Source organism: Protobothrops mucrosquamatus, unplaced genomic scaffold (genome assembly GCF_001527695.2).
Source record: "Protobothrops mucrosquamatus isolate PMUCROS unplaced genomic scaffold, P.Mucros_1.0 scaffold593, whole genome shotgun sequence".
Taxonomy (NCBI): domain Eukaryota; kingdom Metazoa; phylum Chordata; class Lepidosauria; order Squamata; family Viperidae; genus Protobothrops; species Protobothrops mucrosquamatus.
The window spans coordinates 150,017-168,567 of NW_015386892.1; the positions used below are offsets into that span (position 1 = coordinate 150,017).

At 51.5% G+C, this 18,551-nt stretch overlaps 1 protein-coding gene across 1 annotated transcript; it reads left to right on the forward strand.

The window, feature by feature from the left end:
* The first annotated feature begins 9,597 nt into the window (after positions 1-9,597).
* Positions 9,598-17,183, forward strand: NEFH (neurofilament heavy). The gene is made up of 5 exons (XM_029284434.1): positions 9,598-10,447; positions 14,313-14,512; positions 14,784-14,908; positions 15,509-15,964; positions 16,103-17,183. The coding sequence occupies exons 1-5, from the start codon at positions 9,598-9,600 to the stop codon at positions 17,181-17,183; spliced, it is 2,712 nt and encodes a 903-aa protein (XP_029140267.1).
* Positions 17,184-18,551: the final 1,368 nt, after the last annotated feature.

The window sequence follows — 18,551 nt, forward strand, 5'->3', positions numbered from 1 at the left end:
TGCTCCACAAAAGGTGTGGAACAAAATCTCCCAGAAGGTTAAACTGGATAAAACAACAATCCCGTCCTACAGTTGCTGCTGTTGTTGTTGTTTGGACCTGTTGCAAGACAGCCCCACAAAACAGCTCCTGCAAGGCAGCTAACAGAAAATGACAGTCTAACCCCACCTCCCCCTAACAGGAAGGTGGTTTGAGAAGGATATTCATCGCCTCCCAAAAGGCAGTTAATCCGCACAAACTAGAAACACCCAATGCTTTGCGGGAACAGAGTTCCTGAAATGTCATTTTCCGTTGCTAAGTGAGTTTTGCCCCATTTTACGACCTTCCTTGCCACAGCTGTTAAGTGAACCAGCACAGGGGTTAAATTAATAAGTTTATTATGTGAACCTGGCTTCCCCACTGGCTTGTGTCCGGCCAGGGCACAAAAGGGCATCTCACACACACACACACACACTGGACGCTGCCACCGTCATAAATGCGAGCCAGTTGCCAGAAGTCTGAATTTGCATTCAGGCGACCACGGGGAGGGCTGCAACGGTCGTTAAATGTGGGAAAACGGTCATAAGTCACTTTTTGTAACTTTGGACGGTCATTAAACGAACCGTTGTTAAATCCAGGACTATCGTAAAGCAAATAAACACCCCAAACCCACCTCACCCCCCCCACGTTGTCCTTTCCAGAGCTACACAAAACACACAAACACGGATTATGTAAGGCTACAGATGTTTTTTCCAGGCGTTGGGCGGTGAGAGGGAGGATAACGGCTTCCCCTTCCTTCTCCTAAGGCCCCCCCCCCACAATTTTGAGGCCTTCCTTGGAAGTTTTACAGTGCATTTGCAATGTGGGGGGGGGAACGGGTTTAGCAGGGGAGGGGGGCTCTCCTAGACTTCCCCAGGAGGCCGTCCAGCCCCCTCCCCAGAGACAGATGCTCCCCTCCGCGGTCTCCCCAAAAGGAGAGGCAGATAGGTGGCAATGGGGCTGGGGAGGGGGTCTCTCTCCTTGGAAAGGCAGGCAGATGTAACTGGGGGGGGGTCTTCTGCTTCTACCCCCCCCAAAAGATAAACAGGCATGGGACTGCAAAAAAAAGAGGAAGGGGTGCTGTGACTGCCCCCAAGAGCCATACATTGGGGTCCCCTAAGGGGACCCCACTTAGCAAGGCAGACCAAGGGGGGCTGGATCTGGTTCGCCCCCCCCTCCCGGAAGAATCCCCCCCGGACGGCTCCCCTCCTTCTTCTACCCAGGCAGGTGCATTCCCCCCCTCCCCCCAAAAAGCAGGGGGGGTCCTCGATCGCCGCTCCCCCAAACAGATCCAAGGGCAGCTGGGGGTCCCCCGAAGCCCCTCCCCGAATAAGCCGCTCTGCAGATCAAGGGCCCCCCCTCCCCTGCGCGACCCCCCTCCCCACGATTCACGGCCGGGCGGGGCTTCTCTGGCTCCCTGGGCCAGGCAGCTGCCGGCGGGCTTCCCCAACCCGGCGCCCCCCGTACCTCCGCGGCGCTTGGCTCGGCTGGGCTTCGGCCCGACGGAAGTCTCGGGATCGCGGACGCCACGCAAGCGCGCTCCCGGGGCGGCGACCCAGGAGGAGGAGGAGACCGGAAGGCTGCGGGAGCGCGCGGGCAGCTCCGCGGGCGCGCGCGAGGCGAATTGCAGCGGGAAGCGCGGCGGGCGCCCGCAGCAAATAAATAGGCAATCCGGCCGGGGGTCTCCGTGTAAAGCCCATTGGAAGGGAAGCCCCTCCGGCTAGCAGCAGCTGCAGCAGCCCCCCCCCCACACACACCCCTCCACCGGCTGCAGGGCGGGGACTACAACTCCCAGCATGCCTGGCCGGCGGTGGGCGTGGCTATGGGTCGCGATCCCCAACGCGGCGCCCTTTGCAAGGCTTGCAAGATGACAAGCGTAGGAGTGGAAAGCTGCGGCAGGTCGAAAGCAGTAACACCCCCCACCAACACACACACACACACACACAGCTGCCACAAAAGAAGCCGAGGGTCTGCAACCGGCCAAGCCGGTTTGGGAGGGGGGAACCCAAGAGATAGTGGTTAGTGGGCGATGCATTCTCTAAACCAGTGTTTGTCAAGCTTAGCAACTTGAACTCTTGTGGACTTCAACTCCCAGAATTCCCCAGCCAGCACAGAGCTTATTTAACGGCAAGTTCACACCTCCTGCTAAACCCCCACCTGAGCTTTACCTGCCCCCATCAACGAGATCCCACCTGGCCCTAACCCGAGCTCAAAGTGCAGGTTCCGGCATGTTGCAGAGGGTTGAACTAGATGACCCTCAGGGGTCCTTTCGAACTTCCCCATTCTATGGTTCTATAACCTGGTTTACAGAATAGTACAGTTAGAAGGGACCTTGGAAGTCATCTAGTCCAACCCCCTCCTGCTCACTGCCCTTTTCAGCAGGAAACACAACCTGGGTGTGCCTTTTCCTCTCCTCTGCAATCCAACAATGCTGACAAAGCTTGTCGTCCTTCAAAGAAAAGAGAAGCCAGTCAAATTAGGGGCAGTTTTTTGCAGCTGCTTCCTCTGAGCTCCCCTTGCTTGGAAGGTCCCTACCGTCCAAATTTGCTGGCTCGGCTTTTCAGGATGACATTTTGGCACTAAACTGGCCCAGCCCCCTCCTCTCCATGCGTATCAACGATTTCAGGATGGCTGCCAAGTTTCTGTGTCTTGGGGGGGGGGGAATGCACCCAGAAGGAAACTTGCATTAACTTTTTTTTTTTTTTTTTCTTGGGCAATTTACAGAATCTGCCTTTCCAGGAATCATAAAATGGCCTTGAGCATAGAAGGAAAAAATAAATAAATAAAACCTTGCCTGCTTTTGCTGAGTAATTAACTCGGAAGCCTCGTTCTAGGAAAAGGGGATGTAGGAATAAATATTTCCGGTTTTGCATTTGCAAAGCTGTTTCAGCATCATGCCTAAAGGAGAACAGCAGCTTTTCTGGAAAGTGTTTATGCGTGTCTGAATGGATAATAGATATCTGGGTACATCTCCCTCAGTGTCTCTCAACCTTGGGCACTTGAAGATGCGTGGACTTCAACTCCCAGGATTCCCTAGCCAGCCTGCTGACTCAGGAATTCTGGGAGTTGAAGTCCACCGCCTGGGATGAAAGCCGAAAACTGCCAGGTTCTCCCTGCCAAAGCCAGTATTTAGGCGTCCTTCAGAGAGGTTTCTCCCACCTCACAAATTGCAACCGGTGGATAAATCAATTCCAGTTTTGCAGCATTGATGTCTTCATCCCCTTTGGCTGAGCCAAAGAAATACTGCAGGACAAAGAAGCCTACATCCCAGTAAATCTCAACACAATACAGAAACTAGACAACCGGATCAAGAGGGCCCTTAACAACACAACAAAGAAGGCAGATGAAAACCAGTGGACCTGTCCTGCCACATTTTTGTGGACGCCCCATAAAAATACACTACTAGCCAGTTTGACTGGTAGTCCTTGACTTACATCAGTTCATTTAGTGACCGTTGGAAGTCACGACGGCACTGAAAAAAGGGACTTACGATCATTTTTCACCCTTACGACCTTTGCTGCGTTCCCCCGTAGTCATGTGATCAAAATTCAGCCGCTTGGCCACTGGCTCCTACTTACGACCGTTGCTGGGTTCCAAAGTCATGGGTGACCCCCTTTTGCAACCGTCTGACAAGCCAAGTCAACGGGGAAGCCTATTCACTTCACAACCATGGGACTAACTTAACAAACTGCAGTGGCAAGAAATGCGATGAGGAAGGACGTAAAATGGGGCAAAATTCGCTTAACAATTGTCTCGCTTAGCAACATAAATTTGGAGGCTCAATTGTGGTCGTAAGCCGAGGACTACCTGTGCTTCTTTGTCCAATGAACAACTGCAGAGCTTTCCTTAACAACCATTAACTAGCAAGAAGAAAAGCACCACAACACCAGCTGGTAATGAAGGCAAATGGGCTTTTCTGTCTAAATTTCTCCAGCTCAGGAATCTCCCTTAAATCAGAGCCCTTTAAAGTGACTTTTGCGGTCCGCTTCCGAATGTCTCAAGGTCCGATAGTGGGCCGTGGCCCTGGGATTGGGGACCCCTGCTGTAGCCTCCAGAGCTCTAAGCATTTTTACTTGCTCTTCTCTGCACCCCTTCTAGAGTCTCAGCCTCTCAATCTCTCAGATGGCTGCCCCCGTGCAGAATTTGGAATTTATTGTCTGGAGCTGAGGCCAGATGCGATGCGGAGCTATTTTTGAGCTCGCTTGCTAGCTGAGACAGAAAACTGCAGGTAACTGGCAAGATCGGAAGGTTACTGCAGTTTTATTCTAACTCAGCAGACACCAGAAAGATAATGCAGGCTTGCTGGGGAGAATCGGAGCGCCGGTTAGGAATAAATCTCCAAGCTTGTGAGAATCAGAAAGAGGATCCGTTGTTTCAATAAGCTTTCCGTAGCAGAATGCAGAATTTTCAGTGTTATCCTTTGGCCACCCAACACATTTATATTCTATTTTCCATGCTGTGAATGAACAATCTTCAGATATCAAATAGATGATTGAACAAGGAAATAAGTGGTGTTTTTTTAAAAAAAATCTTAATTGCAAGTAGTTCTCGACTTTCAACACTTCGTTTAGTGACCGTTCAGATTAATAGCAGCACTGAAAAAAGGGACCGATGACCATTTTTCACACTTGTGACCACTCCAGCCTCCTTATGGCCATGTGATCAGAATTCAGATGCTTGGTAACTGACTCATATTTATGACGGTTGCAGTGTCCCGGGGTCCTGGGTCATAAGTGTGAAAAACGGCTATAAATCACATTTTTCATGGCCGTTGTAACTTTGAGCAGTCACTAAACGAAGTTGAGGATTAGCTGGATCCAGATATCCGATATAGGCTCATATAGTCCAGTTGCCTTTTGGAAAAGCATCTTTGAGACCGTAACTCGCAAGGTAGCTTTGCAAACTAAAAAAAAAAAATGGTTGTGTTTATGTAGTGTATATTGGAGGTGATGACCCTTTGAGAGCTGCATGCAATGAAATTTCGTTTTAATGTATGCCAGTTATAGTACATTTAAAGTGACAATGAAGTTACTCTACCGCTAGGGTAGCTAAAATACAGTGGGTGTTATTGCCTCTCTGCACCAGGAGATGGCGCTTTAGGCCACGTTTTTTAATTATAATCTAAAATTAACCATGGTTTCAGCCCTTGACCCAAAGCAACTTTCTTTTTCCAGCTGTAATGGGGTCACAGTTTCCAAAAGCTACTTGGGAATGAGGAGAAGTCCCTGTCTCGGCAGGCAGTTCATAGTCAGAACTTGATGAGCTTAGTTTATACTCGGAGAGGAGACCACCAGGAAATTCTGCTGCAAGCAGACCAGGAACACCAGACTAGGACCAATAACAAATCCTTTCCATGTTGCTACCAAGATGACTACAAGGATGTAGTAACTCCGTTACTCTGTTAAGTCTCGAAAGAGGGTCCCAGTTTAAGGGAACAGTGACCCAGATTTTTTCCCCAAACTGACATGTTTTGGCGGTGCTGGGCTTCCGCCATGCTGGCTAGGAAATATTAGACAAGGTTTCGGTCCCAGAGTTGTAACTCTTGTTTCATGGAAACAAAAGCAGTTCCTGGATCTGTCTACCCAGAGAACAGATATTTTTACCTTCCAGTTTTCCTGACTCAGCAGAAGCTGGGATGGAGAGGTGGCAAGCGATGCAGAGACCACGCCTCGTAGGCGCCACTGGATCCTCTGACGGTGACCTTGAGCGACTGATCCCTCAGAGACCGGTCACCAACCGCAGACGCCAACTCTGTTCAAAGTGGAGGAGGTTGCAGAATCGCGGGGAGACGAGAGGCAGAAGAAACCCTGCATTTAGCTGCACACGATAAAACATCACCCCATGAATCAAGAAACAAAAGTATACAATATGGTCAAGAGAGTCAAAGAACGGAAATGGAAAACGGGCTGGTCACATAGCCAGAAGAACTGAGGGCAGGTGGACCACAGAGGTCCTAGAATGGATCCCACAATCAAAAGTGCCCACGAAGGAGACCTAAAACAAGATGGATCAACCGCATCAGCAAGTATGCAGGGCCCAAGTGGCAAAAGGAAGCCCAGGACCATCTGGGTTGGAGACACGCGGAAGAGGCCTTCCTCCTGCAGTGGATGGACCCCGTGTTAAAATGATGATGGATGGTGATGAATCACAGTAATGATGACTATTGCGTTGACAGAATTGAAATGATTTAGTTCGACAATTCACATCTGACAGCTTTCAAAGTCACCCTGACCTCTCTGTCCTTCGGCAGCATGTTGCCAAGAGGTTGGGGCGGGTATTTCATTTCCCCAACGTTTCTCCCCAGCTGTCAGTCAGGTCAAAAGCACAGGCCAGCATTTGGTCTTCTGATATGCCTGGAGGAGGGTCCAGATGGGCTGAGACCAGCTGGCTCCTTCTGGCTTTCCCTGAGACGGGAGCATGTATGGCTGTCTCTACAAAGCTTCAACCAGCTTGCTGGATCTGCCCAGGAGTGCCTGTGCTTTTAAGAGGGGAAAAAAAAAATGCTCTGTCACATTTGGTCTCTCCTTCTCTTCTGATCTCCAAATTCTCTCGTTCTCCTCTTCTCCCAAGCCCCTGAAGCCGGGACAAGGAACCAAGGATGGAAACTAACCAAGGAGAGAATGAAGCTAGAACCATGAGAACAATAAACCAGTGAAATAGCTTGCCTTCAGAAATTGTGGATGCTCCATCACTGGAGATTTTCAAGAAGAGACTGTCCATCTCTTCTTCAAAGCCTCCGGTGATGGAGCAATCACAACTTCTGAAGGCAAGCTGCTCCACAAATTGTTCTCACTGTCAGGAAATTTCTCCTTAGCTCTAGCTTAGTTTTCTCCTTGGGTTGGTCTCCAGTGGCTTCTGGTCCTGAAGGCAGGAGAAGCAAGCAATGCCTTCATCAAATGCAAGTGCTGAATCTTTGAACTGACCTGCCGGTTGTGCAAACTCTGGCAAGAAAGCCAAGAAAACGGAGAACTGGGCCATCAGCAAAAACACCCCACCAATCCTAGAAGGGGGGGGGGGTCGATTTCTTCTTTTTACCTGATGGAGATCAATACTCCGATGGATTCCCTTGTATTGCCCTTCTTCCTTGTAGAGTCAGCCCCAAATCTCTTGCAAGTGCAGAAGCCTCAACACAGTTTACTTAATGATGGCTTATAAAATTAACCAACCGGATCTGCAGAATACTAGGCCTCCGGCAATCTAAAGATAGCACTTGACTTGCAACCAACCCTTTAGCGACTGTTTGAAATAAAAAAAAAAACACTAAAAAAAAAAAGAAGACTTACGACCTGTCCATTATTGGGTGCTCCAATAATGGAGAACCTACAATTTCTGGAGGCAGGTTGTTCCACTGGTTAATTGTTCTCACTGTCAAGGAAATTCCTCCTTAGTTCCAGGATGCTTCTCTCCTTGATAAAGTTCCATCCGTTGCTTCTTGTCCTGCCTTCAGGCGCTTTGGAGGAGAGGCCGACCCCCTCTTCTTTGTGACAGCCCCTCAATTATTGGAATTATGAAGAAAGGAGGACAAAGTAACTGCAAGTCATCGTGCACAACACTGCACTGTGTAGCTGACATAAAACAGACTGTGTGTCTATTTGTGCGCACGACTGTGCAGATGCAGGGATGTGGGAGAGAAACAGAGACAGAGGGAGGGAGATCTTCCATATTTATGGATTTGTTTTCCTGCTGTTGCCCTTCCAAAGAAGATTTTTCCCAGCGTGGAATCTGGATGATGAAAGCTACGCTGCTAAAAGAAACCTCTTCCCTTGCCAATTCCAAAATGACTTGCATTTCTAAGCATTTTTTTTTTTTCATGTTCTTCCAGCGCACGTGGGCTTGGGGAAAATAATTGTATTACACTCAGCTAATAGAAAAAACGTAAAAAAAAGAACAGAATGGAAAATGTAACCCAGGGTGGATATGCTGCGTCTCTATAGTTAGGGAGGCGTATTTTAAATGGACCTCAACTCAATTTTCAGAATCCATTCTAGCAAGGGTCTACAACCTTGGCAACTTTACAACTTGTGGACTCCAACTCCCAGAATTCTGGGAGTTGAAGTCCACCCATCATAAAGCCACCCGGTTGAGGAAGACTGCTCTGTACATCAACTCACTTATGAGAGGAAGATGAAACATGCAGGAGGAATATAATGACGGTGGGAAAGCGCTTCTCAAATGCGATTAACACCAAGCCATTTCCCCCAGAAGACCAACAGGAAAAGAAACAGCACCACACAGCTTTACAGCACTCTGTTTTCCTTGCTGACCATTTTGAATTCCCCCCACCCAATCTTTTTCTCCCTTAAACTATGCCCATTCTGTCTCATGGATGCTCAAAAGACTAATATCATCTCTTTGACCTCTGCCTTTATGGGTCCCTGGTGCTCTCTGAGCTTGGTGGTTTTATTGCAGAAAGTTTCATTACCAAACTAGGTGAGATCATCAGTGCGAGGAGGAGGAGGAGGAGGAGGAGGAGGAGGAGGAGGGGGGAAGCTGTTGGATCCATGATGGGCTTGGCTGTTTTCTTGCAGACGTTTCATTATCCAACTGTGTAACATCATCAGTGCTAGTACAGGAGTGAAGTTTGCAGAGAGGAGGAGGAGAAGGACTGTGGGTTCCTTGGTCCTCTCTGAGCTTGGTGGTTTTCTTGCAGACGTTTCATTACCAAACTAGGTAACTTCATCAGTTTATTGTGGCAACAAGGGATTGTTTGCTATTATTCCATGCGGAGAACCAGTGAAAGAGCTGGCCCATTTTTTAAATCACAAAACACCAGAGTGCCTCTGAGCACATGCAAACGGTTTTCTCTCTGCTTCCCAACCAGCTTTCAGATGTTTAGCTTGGACAGGTGCTGAACCTCAATAAAGTTCAAGCAGAAGCGGGCAGATAATCCTAACACCCAATTTTCCAGCAAGGTGGATTAAGAACCAGGACGTAATGACCTTTGGGGGGTGGAGGGGAATTTTTGGGGATGGTCACTAGTAGGAGTAGGAGTAAATTCTGTTTGGTTGCACAAAGTCCAAATCCCTCTTATAATTACATCCAACGTAATAAAAGTTTAGGAAAACTCATCTGTTAAATGGGGGTGTCCACACCCTCCGCACACCCATTCCTCATTTGTTTTCCTGAACAATAACCCTGCGAGGTAGTTTTGGTGGGGGGGGGTCTGGTGAGGGGGAAATCGGCCCAAAGCTATCCAGGCAGGTTCCACAGCAGAGATGGATCTGAAGTGGGGGTTCCCCCCTCCCCTCTTACTCCTAAGAGAGTCTACCCCTGGGCCGGTTTGCGGCAGCTTTCCAACTTGATCACTCTTGGGGAGGGTTTTTTTCGGGGTGGGGGTGTCTAGGTCTACCTCTGCACTGCGCCTCTGCCTGCAGTTTGGGGGAGCCGGCCGGGTGGAGGGGAGCCCCTTGGAGCCCCGGAGCTTCCGTGGAACTGTCTGGTTCAACAACCCCCCCCCCCCCCGGGTGGAAAGGCGAGGCGGCGCTCGGTGCCTCCTCCTCCTCCTCCTCGGAGGGGCGGCTCCGGGCTGCATATAAGCGGCGCGGCTGGCCGGCTGCCGCAGTGTCCTCTCCGACGGGGCGATGCTGAGCTACGGCGCGGAGGTTCTCTTCGGCGGCGGCCCCTCCGCTTTCCGCAAGGATGCCGGCGGCGGCGGCTTGCGCTCGGCGGGGCCGGCCGTCTTCTCGCGCTCCGGGGCCGTCTCGCTGGCCTCCAGCGGCTTCCACTCGCAGCCCTGGTCGCGCTGCTCGGCCTCGCCCTCCCGCCGCCAGCTGGGCTCGTCCACCGAGAGCCTGGAGTCGCTGGCCCCGCTGAACGGCGAGCTGCGCGGCGGGCGCAACGAGAAGGAGGTGCTGCAGGCGCTCAACGACCGCTTCGCCGGCTACATCGACAAGGTGCGCGGCCTGGAGGTGCAGAACCGGCAGCTGGAGGCCGAGACGGCAGCCCTGCGCCAGCAACAGGCCGGCCGCTCGGCGCTGGGCGAGCTGTACGAGCGCGAGATCCGCGAGATGCGCGGCGCGCTGGTCCGGGCGGGCAACGAGAAGGGCCAGCTGCGCCTGGAGCAGGAGCGGCTGGAGGAGGAGGTGGCGGCGCTGCGCCAGCGGCTGGACGACGAGGCCCGCCTGCGCGAGGAGCACGAGGCGGCCGCCCGCGCCCTGGCCAAGTTCACCGAGCAGGCCCAGCGGGCCAAGGGCGAGCTGGAGAGGAAGCTGGCCGCCCTGGGCGAGGAGGGCCTCTACCTGCGCCGCAGCCACGGCGACGAGGTGGCCGAGCTGCTGCGCCAGATCCAAGGCGGCGGCCCGGCGGCCGTCTTCGAGATGCGCGAGATGCCCGCCCTCCAGTCGGACGTCACCTCGGCGCTCAAGGAGATCCGCGCCCAGCTGGAGGGGCACGCCTTCAAGAGCTCCCTGCAGTCCGAGGAGTTTTTCCGAGGTGAGCCGGGGGGGGGTCGTTGGGGGGGACCCCTGGAGGAAGGCGTCTCTTGCAGCCACCTCCCGGCTCCGGGCGATAGGCGGGTGGGTGGGTGGGCGGGCGCCAACCGGGGGTGGGGAGGGGCGCTCGGCGCTCTGGTAGGGATGGGGCCTATAAAACGGCTTCGATTCGGTGTAAGAGGCTCGGTCGCAACTCTAAAAAGACGCATCTCAACGTCGAAAGTGATTTGATGACTCACGATCGACCTAACGGCCAATTAATGGGCCAAAAGACGGCTGGGGAAAAGTTGCTGTGCAAACCTGAACTCCCCCCCCCCGCTCCCCCCGTTTTCTCCTCCTCCCCATCCAGAAGGCTTAGCCGAGGAGGGGGTTGGCAAAGGTATCCTACGGAGTGACCTTGCGTTGCTGGGAAAGAGGTGGATGGGGGGGGGGGAAGACCTCCGAATGCTGGAAGGAGGAGGGAGAAGGGTCAAAAGAAACCCTCTGGCCTCTCCCCCCCCCATCAGTTTCATTCGCTCCTCGTCTTTATTCATCTCTTACTTGGGGGGTCAACCCCCCAATTTCACATTTTAACCAGGGATGGAGGCAATACATTCAGCCAAAACGTGGGGGCAAGAGACGGCTCATCTCACACTATGTGGCCGAGAAAGGGAAAGGCTGATGGGTCAGGGGAGACAGCCAGGGGGCCCGCAAGAAAACGCCCCCTCCCCACCCGCGCTCTTGACCGACCCAGACGGTCAAAGTTGGCAGGGTAATTTGCTTTGGAAAGAGCGTCTGAGAGACGAAAGCCAACCTCTCTTGGGTAATGGGGGGCGTCTGTCTCCCCACTGCGGAAGAGGGAGCCTCGGTCCCCCTCCCCCCCCCGGTTGCAGGGAAGGGGCAGAAGGAAAAACGGGACTTTTCCCGCAGGAGTTCGTTTGGAAGGGCAGAAAAAAAGCAGCAAGAAGGGGGCGGGGGCGGGGGAGAAGAGAAAAATGGAAAAATAAAAGTTCTGCTGTGTTTCGGGGCTGGGAGGGGGGTTTAAGGAAAAGGTTCGGTGGTCTCCTACTGGGGCCCCTCGGCCTTGGTGCAGGAGGAGAAAGGGGCGGGAGGGGGGAGAGGCAAGAGTGGGGGTCACTTTCCCGGCGAGGGGGGTTTTGCCCAGACGCTGGGGGGGGCGGGCCAAGTGGTGCCGCAGTCTAGGCTGACTCCGGCCGGCTGGCACTGGGCAGCAAGTGGAGAGCAAAGTCCCTCCTGCAGTTTTTCGTGTGTGGGGGGGGTGCAAGGAGGGGCCAGACTGGCGCAGCGTGACTAGCCTCCTTTCCTACCCCTCCCTCCCCATCCTTGCAGACACTCCCCCCCCTCCCCCGACCTGGCAAACGCGCCTCCTTCCCGTCCATCTATTCGGCCAGGCGCCAGCTAGGCTGGGGACGGGAGGGGCGGGGTGATTTAAAACGGAAAAAAGGGGGGGGCGGGAAGAACGAGGCGTCCCTGGGGAGTTTGATGCGGCTGCCGGCANCCCCCCCAATCAGCCAGGCTGCCAGCCAACTTCAAAAAAATATTTGTGTTGGGCATCGCCTCCCCCCCCCCAACCACTGGAGGACGAATGGGGGGCGTTGCAGCCCTTTTGAAGGGGGCTGCCAGACTTGGGACGCCCCCCCCCCCATTGTCTCTTGACCCGCGTTGCAAACTTTCCCCTCTTTTTACCAGGGGCGAAATCTGCTTCATAGCCTGCCCAACCTCCCTCACTTATTGCCCTGTTAGCTCATATAGTCCCCCCCTCCACTCGAGCCTTGGGGGTGCTAATCCGCATTCACGACGTTCTCTTATCTGGTCCTCCCCCCCTCCGGAAAAAAAAGGCTGCGATGGGGGAGCCGCGCCTGGGAGCGAGAGAGGAGCCGAGAGGCCGGAGCGCTGTCCAAGGTGCTGCTCCCAGGCTTGCAATGACTGAGGTTTCCAAACCGAGAACTCCAAGACCCATCAGCCGCAGCCAGGGATCAGAGAGCTAAACTCTGATTGGATTGATTGCGGAGTTCTCTGAGCTTGATGGCTTGCTTGCAGATGTTTCATTACTAGGTAACATCTGCAAACATACCCCCATGCTCAGAGACCCCCAAGGAACCCACAGTCTCCTCCACCTCCTCCTCCTCCTCCTTGTTTCTACACTCCCTTCCAGCACTGATGATGTTCCCCAGTTGGCTAATGAAACATCTGCAAGAAAACCCCCAAAGACCCTAGTCTCCTCCTCCTCCTCCTTCTCCCCCCTTCTCCCCCTCCTTGTTTCTCCACTCCCTTCTAGCACTGATGATGTTCCCCAGTTGGGTCATGAGACATCTGCAAGAAAAACTCCAAGCTCAGAGACCCCACAGTCTCCGTCGTCATCTCCTCCTCCTCCTCCTCCTCCTCCTCCCTCCACTCCACAAACCCTAGTCCCTTCTAGCCATGATATCTAGTTTGATAGTTAAACATCTACAAGAAAACCCCCAAGCTCAGAGAACACCAAGGTCTGTTTCAAAACCTGCCATACTTGTCTAGATGTCTCCATCGGCTGCTATAAATACAACTCCAGCATCTGGAATTTATCTGCAAGCTCTTTGGGCAAGCAGCTTTTTAGCACTGCATACCATCTTGGTTTTGCAAACTCACTTAGGCAGATAAATAAGGAGCAGAAGCTAATATTGGGCTGAATTTTAAAAAGCTGGTGGTCCAGCATCTTCTGCCGACCTGGTGCTTTAATAGCATCTTTCAGCCACATAGAAATTTAGTACTCAGAAGCTGAGTTCCTGCAGTGAATTGTCAGTTAATGAACTGCGGTGGATTTGTTTGGCATAACATCCTGTGCTCAAACAAACACACGTGGTTCAGTGTGATGCCTGCTATGCAACATACATGCCAAGACGGCTGCCAAACCTCACAATCACCCAGCCTAGCCTAGCCTGAGAACCTTGTTAGATGGTGGCTTCTTTCTAGACTGAAACTCTTTGTTGTAAAGGCTCTGCATTTGCTGAGTCAGACTGCAAAGTGGCTTCTCACAGGCAGAATCCAGCTTGGGAAATCCGCCTCCAGCTTCCAGAAGAGATTTTTCTCATATGCATCATTTTAAAAATCCAATCCTTTTCATTTTTCATAGTGTCATGGGGCTGGAAGGGACCCTGAAGGTCTTCTAGTCCAACCCCCTGCCTTTATAACAGGAGCCCTGATACCATCATGGACAAATGGCTGTGCAATCTTTTCTTGAAAACCTTTCTTTTTTTTTTCTTTCTCTTTTTCTCTTTCTCTCTTTCCTCCCTCCCTCCCTTCCTTCCTTCCTCCCTCCCTCCCTCCCTTCTTCCTTCCTTCCTTCCTTCCTTCCTTCCTTCCTTCCTTCCAACTCATAGGGCTGGAAGAGACCTTGGAGATCTAGTGCATAAATTGCTATCCAAACTTTTCTTTAAAATCTCCTTCCTTCCTTCCTTCCTTCCTTCCTTCCTTCCTTCCTTCCTTCCTTCCTTCCTTCCTTCCTTCCTTCCTTTCCTTCCTTCCGACACACCCCTGAATGCAGTACTCTACTAACGATTAACATTTTTCCAGAATGCCAATTAAAAGCAACGCCAATTAACAATGAGGATCTTTCCAGTAATTAGTACAAAGAGAAAAGGTCTATCTATTAATTTGGTTCATTTCCATAAAAAAAATTAAAACATCTCTAATGCAGACCAGGAAGGGGCAGAGTGACCTACAACCTATAATGGGGATCTTTTCATAGCTGGTCGAGAGAGTCAGTTACACCTTTGGAGCGAAATCCATCCCAACCCTTGTAAAACAGAGTTTCAATACCCAATCAGTGTCAACTCCAGTGCTCCAGAAGCTCATTTAAGTTCTTCTCTTTTCCCTACTCCACTTTGCAGTGAGGCTGGACAAGCTGTCGGAAGTTGCCAAGGTGAACACGGACGCCATCCGCGGTGCCCAAGAGGAGTTATCGGAATATCGCAGGCAGCTGCAGTCCAAAACAACAGAGTTGGAAACTCTTCGAGGAATGAAGGAGTCCTTGGAGAGACAGAGGCTGGACATTGAAGATCGCCACCAATTGGATGTCCAGTCTTATCAGGTAACACGCAGCAAAGATTGGTGGACTTCAACTCCCAGCCAGCCATTCTGGGAACTCCCAGAATTCTGGCAGTTAAAAGTCCACCCATCTTAAAGTGAGCAAGTCTGAAAATCATTTATCTATGATATACGTTATACGTCACTTTTTTAAAATGCCATCGTAACTCTGAACGGTCACTGAATGAACAGTGGTAAGTTGTGGATTACCTGTCCTCTGTCGGCTTTCCTTTTTAGTGCAAAAGTGTTCACAGCAGATTGTGTCTCTCCCCTAGGATACAATTGCCCAGCTGGACAACGAGGTGAGGAATACCAAGTGGGAAATGGCCGGGCAGATCAGAGAATACCAAGATCTGCTGAACGTCAAAATGGCTCTAGATATCGAGATAGCTGCCTACAGGTACGTGGGGCCTGATCACAGAAAGATGCAAATTAGGAGGGCATGAAAAGGCTCCATTGGGGTCCTTCTTCTAATATTTCTTCCCACCCTGGTTTTAAAAGCTGATTTTTAGTCCATGACTCCGCTGCTGCCCAAAGATTTTGGCTATCGGTTTTTCAGCCTTATCCGCTGGATTAAGAAAGAAAAACTTGCCTCCGGAAGTCGTGAATGCTCCAACACTGGAAGTTTTTAGGAAGAGATTGGGCAACCATTTGTCTGAAATGGTACAGGGTTTCCTGTCTGAGCAGGGGGTTGGACTAGAAGACCTCTAAGGTCCCTTCCAACTCTGTTATTCTATTCTATTCTATTCTATTCTATTCTATTCTATTCTATTCTATTCCTTTCATCATCCTAGTTGTTCTTCTCTGCACTTTCTCCAAAGTTTCAACAACTGTTTTGTAATGTGCTGACCAAAACTGGATGCAGCACTCCAGGTTGGGGGGGATGTCTTACTAAGGTTTCATAAAGCAGTACTAATACTTCATGTGGTTATGATTCTATGCCTGGAGCAACAGTTTTGATTCTCCCCCCCCCACCCTCTTCTCTTTGTTTTGGAAACAGGAAGCTGCTGGAAGGAGAGGAATGCCACTTTGGCAGTGGGATGGGGATTTTCCCTTTCCCCGAAATCCCACCCAAGACCCCTAGCATTCCCACTCACATCAAAGTCAAAAGTGAGGAGAAAATTCAAGTGGTGGAGAAGTCGGAGAAGGAGACGGTGATTGTCGAGGAAGTGCAGGTGACCGAAGAAGTGACGGAGGAGGAAGAAGAGGGCGAGAAAGAAGAGGAAGCGGGAAAGGAGGAGGAGGAAGAGGAGGAAGCAGAAGAGGAAAAAGAAGAAGCTGAAGGAGAAGAAAGTGAAGAAGCTGGAACAGGAAAAGGATCTCCGTCTGCGGAGGAGACCTCATTGCCAGAAAAGAAGGGAGAGGAAGCCAAATCTTCTGAGAAGGTGAGTTCTCCCGCAAAAGAGGAAGCCAAGTCCCCCGCCAAAGTCACGTCTCCTACAAAAGAAGAAACTAAGCCTCCAGCCAAAGTGGTGTCACACCCCAAGGAATTGTTGAAAGTCCCGGGCAAGAAACCGGTGGAGGAGGCAACATCCCCCGTCAAAGAAGAACGCAAATCTCCAGCAAAACCTGGGTCTCCCGCCAAGGAAGGCAGCCGGACTCCAGAAAAGCTGAAATCTCCAACCAAGGAGGCAGAGAAACCTCCAGCTCTGAAGATCCCAGAGAAAGTGGCTTCCCCAACAAAAGAGGACCTCAAGACACCAGAGAAGCCGAAATCTCCAGCGAAGGAGGCAGAGAAACCTCCAGCTCTGAAGATCCCAGAGAAAGTGGCTTCCCCAACAAAAGAGGACCTCAAGACACCAGAGAAGCCGAAATCTCCAGCGAAGGAGGCAGAAAAACCTCCAGCTGTGAAGATCCCAGAGAAAGTCGCTTCCCCAACAAAAGAGGACCTCAAACCTCCGGAAAAACTCAAGCTTCCTCCAAAAGAGGAAGCTAAATCTCCAGAGATGGTCAAGACCCCCATCAAGGAAAAGGCTAAATCTCCCGAAAAAGAGGCAGCACCCCAAAAGGAACCAGCCAAGCCGGCTGCCAAAGAGGAGAAAGAAGAAAAAGAAGTGCCAGCCAAGCCCGTGGCCGAGAAGAAACCGAGCAAGAAAGAAGAGGAGACCAAGCCGGAGAGCCCAGCCAAGGAGGCTCCAAGGGCAGAAGCCAAGGAGAAGGAGAAGAAGACCGAAGACCAAGGGGAAAAGAAACAAAGCCCCAAGGCCAAGTCACCTACCCTTGATGGGAAAAACGCAACTGCTGCTCCCAAGGCTGAGGACAGCAAGGGGAAGGAAAAGGAGGCCACCACCAAAGCACCATCCAAACCAGAACCGGAGAAAGAGGTGGAGAAAGGAAGCAAGGCACCTGGGCCAAAATCTCCAGCCGAGGAAGTGAAAGCCAAGGCCCCAAGCCCACCGGCCAAGAAGGAAGCCGAGAAGGCCCAGGCCGAGGAGAAGAAAGAAGAACCCAAGAAGGAGAAAGCCGAGCCCAAGAAGGAGGAGAAAGAGAAACCCAAAGCAGCAGAGAAACCCAAAGAAGAAGCTCAGAAGACCTCAAGCCCCAAAGAGTCTCCCACGGTGGAGGGTCCCAAAGAGCCCCCAAAGGCAAGCAAGACGGAGAAAGCCGAAAAGTCATCCGGGATGGAGCCCAAAGACAGCAAACCCGCCGAAAAAGAAGAGAAGACCAAGAAATGACCAGAAGAGGCCGGAGGTCGTCTTGAGACGGCACCAAAGGACTTGGAAGACCACCTGTCTCAGGACTGGCTCTCCTCCAGGCTAGATTGAGGGGAGGCACCTCGGATGCATGTTTGCAATACGTCGATCTGGGAGGAAAGAACCAACCCACGCCTAAGCCACGATCGATCTGAGACTCGGGTGGGGAAACAAACAAACCAACAAAAGGAACCCCGGATGGTTGGTTCCAATATGTTATTGACAGCTTCCGTAGCCGAATGTGATATATGCAGAATGCCATTTAAGCACTTGAATTATTCAAGGGGGGAGGGAAGGGGGGAGGAGGGGGGGGGGAAAAGCCAGGGCGATATTTGACTGCCCTTCTCAGATAAGTGCATTTATTTCCCAAAGAGGGGCAAAGGGATGGCCACACGCAATAAACTCAAGATGCCGAACGCAGCAAGAGCTGGAATTTTGCTTCGGAGAGATGACAGAGAAATCTCCCAAAATAAATGCTTTAAAGATTGCTCAAGGTCGCTCGACGTGCATTGCTTGCGCAGGAGTGTGGACGGCAGGCCTTAAATCCAGCCCTTGGTTTTCTCAGGAGAAAATGTATTTTCAGGGGAGGCCTGTAGAAAAGCAGGGGGTCAAAGCAGGGGGGAGGCTTGTCCCCTCCACTCAGCCCCCACCGCCGTCTCAGAGGAGCCTTCTCAGGTGCTGGCTTGGCCCAAGAGTGAGAAGAATTTGAGGTGGAGGATCGTTTAAAATCCCCTCACTCAAACTCTCCGGCTCCTTTGTGGCAGAGCAGGGACCCCCCCCCCCAAGCCTCATTAGGAGGGAAAAACCGATGTAGTTTTGTAGCGTCGAACACCTCTTGACATGAGCAATCCCCTGTGCGGGGGCATATTCACAGACACGCACACACACAGAGATTAAAAAGTGCATTACACCATGTCAAAACCTTCACCTCCGGTTGCTTCTGTGCAATAAGACGCCAATTAAAAAAAATTGCTTACAATAAATTGATTCCCTGTCTCTAGTCTTCTTGTTTGGGGCGCAGACGTGGACGTTTAGAGAGTGCTGAGCAGGAATAACGCACAAAGGGACAAGGTTTCATTAGATGCTCACACGGGTGGAAGGAGCAAATTATTTGCGGCAGAAAAGCCCTTGCAGAGCCCGAATCTTAGAAATTAGCCCTTGCCCCAGCTGCAGACACGAGGAGAGTCGGATTCCTCAGTTCAAAATAAATACTTAAAATCTCAGTCATTTATAGAGGAGCCAAAGATAACATCAGTCCGGTCTATAGGAAGTCCTTGACTTATAACCCACCCACCCACTTTACTTCTCGCCGTTCCCTCAAGTGCTTTGGAGAACAAGCCAAACCCGTCT

What these genes read in the sequence shown, in the direction of transcription:
- NEFH (XM_029284434.1), top strand. Translation starts at nt 9,598, where the DNA reads ATGCTGAGCTACGGCGCGGAGGTTCTCTTCGGCGGCGGCCCCTCCGCT. An exon ending in TGGATGTCCAGTCTTATCAG is followed by an intron (nt 14,513 to 14,783) that starts GTAACACGCAGC and finishes TCTCTCCCCTAG; the next exon opens with GATACAATTGCCCAGCTGGA. An exon ending in CCTACAAAAGAAGAAACTAA is followed by an intron (nt 15,965 to 16,102) that starts GCCTCCAGCCAA and finishes CAAGGAAGGCAG; the next exon opens with CCGGACTCCAGAAAAGCTGA.